Raw genomic sequence first — 8,851 nt, forward strand, 5'->3', positions numbered from 1 at the left:
CACACACACACACACACACACACACGGGGTCTGACGTCGGGGGTGGACTCCAATGAGGGCAAGAGGTTTCAGCAAGGCCCCTAAGTTCAGAAAAACGAGGGCAGTGTGGTGGGCAGGGCCCCTGGCCCACATTTCAGCCCGTGAGAATGGGCCCCAACCAGTTCCGAACTGGCTCCGAGTTTCTGATAGCATCAGAGCCTGCTCCGGTGCCTGGGTCTCCCGCCCTGCCCTCTGGGAGGGCCCTGTGCTTCCCAGATACTCAGCTCACCCAAACTCTGCTGGTGGGAGGGGCCCCACAGCCAGCCTGGCCCTGACCTTGGACACTGGCTGGCCCGGCTGGGGCAGGGCGGACAAGAGACTTCATCTCCTTCTTTCTCTCTTGTTCTTTCCTTCCGACCTTTCTGCTGCCATGTATTCATTCCTGCCTCTCTTCTCTCTTGCTTTCCTCGCCTCCCTCCCTCCTTCACTTTGCTCTTCCTTCCTTCTTTCCCTTCCCCCACGTCCCCCCTCGTCCCCCCTCTTTTCACAGACGTTTTAGTGGCACTGCGTCCATCTGTCGTACCCTTCAATGGTACAGCCATCTCAAGAAGAGTGGGGCAGTCATCGCCACCGTCAATTTTAGAACATTTCCCTCTTCCCTGGACGCATGGTTAGGCACTGTCCTGATTATTGTTACTGTTTTCTCAATGGTGGCCGAAATACACACACCCAACAAGACCTTCTCCAATCCCACCATGTCCTCCTACAAGTGTCCTTCAGCGCTATTGATCAGGCTCCTCGGGTGTGCTCCCTGATGGATCCCCTTCTCGGAAATAATCAGCCGTCAGCAGCATGGACCCAACGCCCTGCTCAGACACAGCCGCCTCCTCCGCCCCCGGCCAGCCCGCGGGCCAGCATTGTTTGGTTTTGTTCTAGTAGTTTCCTTGATCCCCCATCCCCACCCTGTCACACACTTCCACAGTGAGTCGCTTCTGAAAAGAGTTGTATGGACATCCCCCCAAATTGGCGCGGATGCTCCCCCTCCCTCCCGCCTCCCCCCTTCTCTTCTCTCTCTTTCCTTCCGTGCTCTCTCTCCTCCCCTCGGGCCTCCCTTCTCACGCTCTTTCACTTCCCTGCGTGCTCAGGACTCCAGCATCCTCCTGAGGTCCTGCCTGTGCGAGGCAGGCCCAGCTAAGCTGGGGTAGGGTAAGGGGGGACATGCGGCTCCCCGTGTCCTCTGAAGGTGGGCAGTCCTGCTCTGATGGCCCCCCGTGAAGATTCGAAGGGAATGAGGCGCCCAGTGGGGCTATCTTGCCTGCTGGGCTCCCTGCTGGGGACCCTGGTCTGTAACAGGGCCTGGCATGTGGTAGAGGGGGTGGCACATTCTCACTGCAGGTAATGAGTGGGCAGCACACACGAGCCTGGGTCGGGGGTCATTGTGGAGGACGGTGGTGCTGTGACAGCAGGAGTGTTGGTGGTTTGATCCCCGGCACCCAGCAGGGGGCCAGGCAAAACAGTTGTGACTCCCCAGTGAGGGGCTAGGGGAGGGAAGAAGGGGGAGGGGAGGAGAGAGAGCAGGGAGGGAAAAGGGGGAGGGGGCAGGACTGAAAAGCTCGCTGCCTCTTCAAGTTGATTCTGACTCACAGCCACTCTGGAGCACACAATGGAGTTGTCCCCTCTGGGTCTCTGGCATTTAGATCTTTATGGGCGCAGGCAGCCCCACCTTGCTTCCACGGAGCAACGGGTGGGCTCAAACCACTGGCCTCTTGGCAGCTCAATGCCTGGCCCACCCCAGGCCAGGTTCCTGGGAAGCTTGGGAAGAAACCCACTCACCCACTGCCCGGGAGACCCTGCAGGACAAGAGTCCAGCTGCCCTGGCTTCTTCCTGCAGAGCCCCTCGTGGGCTTGTTAGTGGGGAGTGTGCAGGAGAGAGCAGGGTGTAGAGGTGTGTGTGAGGGTGAGAGTGTCCGAGTAGGGGTGGGTGTGTGAGCATGAGTGAGCGTGCAGGCATGCATGTGAATGGCCTGGGTGTGTGTGGGAGTGAGAGCGTGTGTCTTCTTGGGTCGCTATGAGTCAGCATCGACCCCCCTGGCAGTGGGTGTGGGCTTTGGGGTTCGGGCCCTGCCCGTGCCTGCACCAGCCTCACTACTGTTCTGTGTCCAGGCCCATTGTCACCACCGTGTCCCTCCATCTCCTCGAGGACCTTCCTCTGTGTCTCTGCCCCTGCACCGGACCGAGCAGGACGTCCTTCTCCAGGGACTGGTCTCTCCTGATGACATGCCCAAAGTCGGTGAGACCAAGTCTCGCCGTGCATGCCTCTCAGGAGCTCCCTGGACACACTTGTTCTCTGGGCGATAACGCTGCCCAGAGAGCAAACAGCGTCCAGTAATTACATGGCAGTTGTGGCTCACAGCAACACCACCGAGAGACGGAGCGGGGCTGCTGTCCGCACGGGGTCTTCGAGGCTGCCATCTGCCCAGACACGGAGCACTAGGGATTCCTTCTGTGGAGCTGCTGGGGAGCCGCAGCCTCTCAGCTCGCAGCCTACCCCATTCCCTGCCAGGCCACCAGAGCTCCTCCGACTAATGACCTTTTCAGACCCACTGCCGCCGACGTGGATCTGTGTTTGCCTTGGGTGAAGCAGAAGATGTGGTCCACAGGAAAACTCCAAACCGAGCTCAATGCCATCAAGTGGATGTGACTCATAGCGACCCCATAGGACAGCGTCAAATGGCCCCCGGGGCTTCCGAGGCTGTAACACTTTACAGGAGTAGAAAGCCTCGTCTTTCTCCTTCGAAGTGGCTGATGGTTTCAAACTGCTGACCTTCCAGTTAATCTTCCTGACGTAACCACTATGCCACACGAGGGCCTCAATAAATCCTATACTCAGAATGTGTGAGTCAATACATTCAGTACTTAGGATGTCTGAGTATGGGCTTATATTAATTTTCTTCCTTTCTTTCTTATTTTTAGATGCAATTCACATAGCATGAAATTCCCACCTTTCAAGTGAACCGGTTTCAGCAGCTTTTAGTACAGTCACAGAGGCGAGCCACTATTGCTGCTACCCGGATCCAGAACATTTCCCCTTCCCTCTCCCCAAAGAAACCCCATCTCATGGGCTGAATTGTGTCTCCATCCTCCCCGACCAAAAAGCTAAAACACAGCTGTAACCCCTAGGTTCTAATCCCATCTGTGAGCAGGGTTTTTGTGGTTTTAAAAGGGCCTATCAGTGAAGAGTGCGTCTCCAGCCAATCAGTGAAGAGTGCGTCTCCAGCCAATCAGTGAAGAGTGCGTCTCCAGCCAATCAGTGAAGAGTGCGTCTCCAGCCAATCAGTGAAGAGTGAGTCTCCAGCCAATCAGTGAAGAGTGTGTTTCCAGCCAATCAGTGAAGAGCGCGTTTCCAGCCCAGCCCCTTTGAGATAGAGCTAGAAAGGGAAGAGAAGCAAGCAGAGATAGGGGTAGAGAGAAGCTACGCCTCATGAAGCCCCCCAAGAACAGCCCCCCACACCCACAAAAGCTGACACAGAGAGCCTTCCTCTATAGCCAGCCCCTCAACTGAGGCTTACAGCCTCCCTCCTAAATGGTGAAAGACTGCAGTATTTCCTTCTGTTGTGCCTACGGTCGCTCTGGGTCTGAACCGACCCCACGGCACCAAACTGTGAGAGAATATTTGTGATATTTCTCTTCTGGTAGCACTAGATGACTCAGGTACAGTCGCTCCCCGGCCTCCCTCCCCAAGACCCTGGCACCCACGGGTCCACGTTCTGTCCCCATGGTTTGTCTGTCCTGACGTTTCCTATGCATGGAATCAGATAAGAATTATCGTTTGCGTCTGGCCCATCTCCCCCAGAGTAAAATTTTCAAGGTTCACCCACGTTGCAGTCTGCGTCAGGGACCCAGTCCTTCCCCTGGCTAAGTAATATTCCATTATTAGAGTGTGACAGCACACCGTTCACCTGGAATATCCCTGCGCCATCGTGTCTCATCCCACTGTTCTACTGGAATATCCCAGCGCTCTTGTGTCTCATCCCACTGTTCTACTGGAATATCCCAGCGCTATCGTGTCACATGGCATCGTTCACCTGGAACATCCCTGCGCCATCGTGTCTCATCCCACTGTTCTACTGAAATATTTCAGCGCTATTGTGTCAAGGCCCACTGTTCTACAGGAATATCCCATCGTCTGTTGTCAGGAGCCAAAGTGGTGCCGTGGCTTATTCATTGGGCTGTTAACCACAAAGTCAACATTTCAAATCCACCAGTCACTTCTTAGGAGAAAGAGGAGGCTTTCTCCTCCCGCACAGATGGACAATCTTGGACACCGCGGGGACAGTTCTCCTCTGTCCTATGGATTTGCGATGAGTGGGAATGGGCCCGATGGCAGTGAGTTCATTAGTTTGTCTGCTGAGGATCGGGAAACTATGGGGGACAGCCCCTGACAACACAGGTCTTCCATTGGATGGATGAACCCCCTCTTGTTGACCCATTCATCAACAGATGGCCATTTGGATGGCTCAGAACCTGCTGACCCCCACCAGGGGATGATGAGGGAGCTCTGGCGGCCCAGTGGTTAAGCGCTTGACTGCCCACCTGCAGGCCAGTAGTTCAAACCACCACCTGCTCCTCGGGGAAAAAAGCCTGGGCCATCTGCTCCCATAAAGGTTCCAGCCTAGTAGATTCTGTGGGTCAGCTCTGCTCTGTCACAGGACATGGCTATGAGTCTGGAATCAACTCCGTGGCATCCCAGGATAGCCCTAGGATCCTGTGGGGTGGCCCCCAAACAAATCAAGAAGCATACGCTGCCATCGGGGTAGAGCTGCCCCTGTGGGTTTCCGACATGGTCATTCTTTACGGGAGAAGAAAGCCCCCATCGTTCTCCCCCAGAGGGGCTGTTGGTGACCTTCCACTTGACAGACTACGATGGCCTTCTCTAGCAACTGCGCTTTCCTGGTGGCATATCCGAAGTAAGTGTGCCGAAGTCTCCCCACCCTCCCTGCTCAGGAGCATTTCTTTGATGGCCGGAGGAGACACTCTGTACGGATTATTGAACAAAGCATGAGGAAGAAGTACGGCCGGGATGCTCCTGAGAAACCAGGATGACGAGACTTTGTCTTACGTACTTAGGACCCAAGAGAAGCTGTGGTTCACAGGTCGGAGACAATGGTGAGTATTTGGGGAAGGGGCCATGTCCAGGAACGCTGCCCCCCCTCTACATACATAAATCTGTACCTCCTGGGTGACGCAAATGGCGATTGAACTCAGCTCTGAACAGAGAAAAGGGAGGGCGGGTCAAAGCCACCCTGGGTACCTCGGAAGAAAGGCCTGGTGTTGTGCCTGGGCATCCCCAGGAGTCAGTGTCAGGAGCCCAGGGTAGACTGTGGAGCCTGACAAGCCCCCACACCCAACCCAACAAACAAACTAACTCACCACCATCAAGGCCATGTTGCTTCATCATCACCCCATAAAACAGGGCGAACAGCACCTGGAGTTTCCAAGACCAGAGCTCTTTACAGGAGAAAGAAGGCCTCCTTTTGCTCCAGAGGAGCGGCTGGTGGTTTCAAACTGCTGCCCTTGTGGTTATCAGTCCGACATGTCACCACTGTGCCAGCTCCGGCCAATTTTGTCGATGGTCTTTTCCTTGTGTTTTCTTGTTGCAAGGAGACCCGAGAAAGCACCCCAGTGCCTCTGCGCTGAGGGAAGGAGCTGGACTGTTGGTGAAACCTTTTTTGAATCCATCTGATGAGCATTTGATAACACAGGTCCCAGGTGAGCAAGAGATGAAGTCTCTTTCCCCGTCCACACGTGGACCAGAAGACTTCAGGGGTTTAGAAATGTCCCTGCGGTTGCTCAATGACCTTCGCAGCCCACAAGGAGGCTGGCAGAGGGTGGTGGGTGGGTTCTGCTGCAGAGCACACATGTAGATGCCCCCTGTCACCAGCCCATCGCAGAGCCAGCTGTCTCTCTGTTCCCTCAGCAGAGACTCCTGTTTGGAGGTGGAGGGAGGCAGAGACCATCCTCCCTCCAAACTACCAGGGGATCCAGAGAGAGAGAAAGACAGAGAGAGAGGGAGAGAGACCAAAATTCAGCCCCCTCCCATCCCGAGGTACCAAAAAAACCCCAAACCCACTGCCATCAAGATGATTTCAACTTGTCGCGACGCTACAGGACAGGGTAGCACTGTCCCTGTGGGTTTCTGAGACTGTCACTCTTGACGGGGGTAGAAAGTCCAGTCTTTTTCCCAAAGGTGCAGCTGATGGGTTTGAACTGCCAACCTTGAGGATCGCGGCCCATTGAGTAACCACTATGCCATTAGGGGGAGAGGATGACTAGGCTGTCTGCTCTGGTAAAGAGTTCACTGTCTCAGAAACCCCTGGGGGCAGTTCTAGCCTGTCCTCTGGGATCGCAGTGAGTTGGCACCGGTTCAGTGGCAGTGTTCTGGGTACAGGAGGTGCCCGCCGAAGGCCTTATCCACACCACCACTTGGTGGTCACTGTCCTTAGCGGCCAACATGCCCTGCCTCTCTTCCCCTGAGACCATCACTCTTGTGGTCTGTGGGCTTTCCTGGGCCGATTTTCAAAAGCGGGTGGCCAGGCCTTTCTTCTTCGTGTGGAAGCTTTGCTGAACCCTGTTCAGCTTCCTGGCAACATGCCAGCCTCCCTGGGCCCGCAGACGGACAGAGGTGCACAGGCTGGGATTGGAAGGTGAGGATTCTACCCAAGCCCCCCTCCCCACACCCTCCAGCCACTCCCTCACCCGGCCTGGGCTGCCTGTTTCTACAGCCTGTGCTCAGCAGCACAGGATGCCGAGCTAAGTCCTCCCTCAGCCCGCAGGATGTCTCTGAAGCCAGCAGCTTGTCCCCACCGGGCACCCCTGTGTCCTCAATTCCCCAAGCACGCAGGAGCTGCACGACCCCCAATCTCCCACCACCGTCCCTGCCTTTTCTGCATCCCCAGAGTTGAGCAGGATCAGCCACCTGGGCTTGGCCCTGAGCTGAAGGCTTTTCCAGGGGCGTGAGACCGCTGGTCCAGCCGACGCCGACTCAAAGCGACCCTCTCGGTTGGAGTCGAACTGCCCCTGTGGGATTCCCAGACTGACGGGAGCAGACAGCCTCCTCTTCCTCCCACTGGTGGGTCCGTGCTGTGGGCCTGGCATGACCCACTGTGCCTGCAGGGCTCCTGGATGCACGACTGACCGGGAGAAAAGCAGGGTGGTCCCGGGAGGGCGGTGGGTTGGTGGGCAGGGGAGAAATAGCCCTGGTGGAGCATGGATTTAAGTGCTGGGCCACTGGCCAAGGGGTGTGGACCCTGCTCCAAGGGAAACAGTGTGCACAGCCGAGGCTGACCGCCTTGGAAACCCCCAGGGGCAGTTCTACTCTGCTCTCCGGTGTCCCCATGACTTGGAAGCAATTCGGTGGCAACAGACTTGGTGTGGAGGGGAACACCTGTGGACACGGAGCCCAGCCATGTAAGGGTTATGTGCTGAGCGGCTTCGCAAAGGGGCGCAAGTGGGAGTCACAAGAGATGTGCAGCGGGAGAAAGGTGCGGCAGCCTGCCTTCCTTGGTGACCACCCGGCAAACTGCCCTGGGATTGCTATGCATCCAAACGAGCCCCACGGCAGCAGGTTTGGGCTGGCAAGACAGCCAGCATCAAGTCACCGTCACCTCCTCCAGGAAACCCTCCCTGATGTCCCGCCGGTAGTCCCATCCTGCCCCCACACTCACCTGGGCTGCAAGCCCCGGTGGGCAGACAGCGGCCCTTCTGTGGTCACTTTCGCGTCCCCCAAGTTCCACCCCACCCCAAGGCACTGGACGGTCAGCAATAAATGGGGGCCGCCCGCCCGGCTGGAGCTGAGCGCGGGAGAGCTGCAGCTCAGAGAGGCCAACTGCTCAGGCAAGAGTCCCCAGCAGGGGCGTGGGGGAGCCAGGGTTTGAATCCCGGCTGCCCAGCTGGTGGCATGCCTCTGTCCCCAGCCAGCCATCCGCCCCTCCCGGCTGGCCCCAGACTCGCCCCTCACCGTGTTGTAGAACTCAGCCACTAGCTCTGAGTACTGGAAGTTGATCTCACACCAGTCCACTTCCGAGCTCTGGTAGGCGAAGATGCTGGGCATGGTGGCCACTGGCAGAGAGGAGCCAGTGAGGCTGGGAGCACCTACCCCGGGCTCCCGGGCTCCCGGACAGGCGGGCGGGCAGGAGGGGAGAGGTCAGCTGGGCGCCCCAAGGCGGGTGAGAGGAAAAACCTGCCGGGCTGCTTGGAGATTGCGCTAGAGCTACCTGGCTGTGGGTAGCAGCCGCCCATCCTGGCCACCAGGAATGTCGGAGGACGGAGTGAACAACACTCATAATCATAATGACACAGCCAGGAGGTTGCCATCTGTCAGCAAGGTGAGCCACCCCTGGCACCTGGCACGGCGAGACCGAGCTGCGGAGGGTTGCCTGAGGCTGACTCTCCGGGAGCCTGTCACCTCCCCTCTCTCCTGAGCAGCCGCTGGTGGATTCAGACCTCCCATCTTTCTGCGATCCCCACCGGCCCCGCCCCGCCCGGCGACACTGTCCATTCTGACACAGAACCGGACCTCGATGGGGTCTCTGAGGCTGGAGATCGCGGTGGGAGCAGCCAGCCTCCTCTGGCTCCCGAGCAGAGGCTGGTGGGTTTGAACCACTGGTCTCGTGGTTCGCGCCGCCCAGCGCTTAACCCGATGCGCCACCGGGCCCCCTTAGCCATGCTGCGGACCAAACCCACGGACGTAAATATATACACACCAACCTCACTGCTGGTGCCTCCATGCCGACTCATAGGACAGAGTCGGTAGAACTGCCCCTGTGAGTTTCGGAGACTAACTGTTCATGGCAGTAGAAAGGCCCCATCTTCC

General features: G+C 57.5%; 1 protein-coding gene across 1 annotated transcript in view; it reads right to left on the reverse strand.

Annotated features, from left to right (window-relative positions):
- Nucleotides 1-8,089, reverse strand: part of ACER1 (alkaline ceramidase 1) — a 26,788-nt gene extending 18,699 nt beyond the window's left edge. The window contains exon 1 of the mRNA XM_004714241.1: nucleotides 7,997-8,089. Within this exon, the coding sequence (XP_004714298.1) occupies nucleotides 7,997-8,089 (93 nt within the window). The remainder of the gene's footprint in view (nucleotides 1-7,996) is intronic.
- Between the last annotated feature and the right edge of the window lie 762 nt (nucleotides 8,090-8,851).

This window comes from Echinops telfairi, unplaced genomic scaffold (genome assembly GCF_000313985.2).
Source record: "Echinops telfairi isolate 266 unplaced genomic scaffold, ASM31398v2 ScPeMD7_7459;HRSCAF=8497, whole genome shotgun sequence".
NCBI lineage: Eukaryota > Metazoa > Chordata > Mammalia > Afrosoricida > Tenrecidae > Echinops > Echinops telfairi.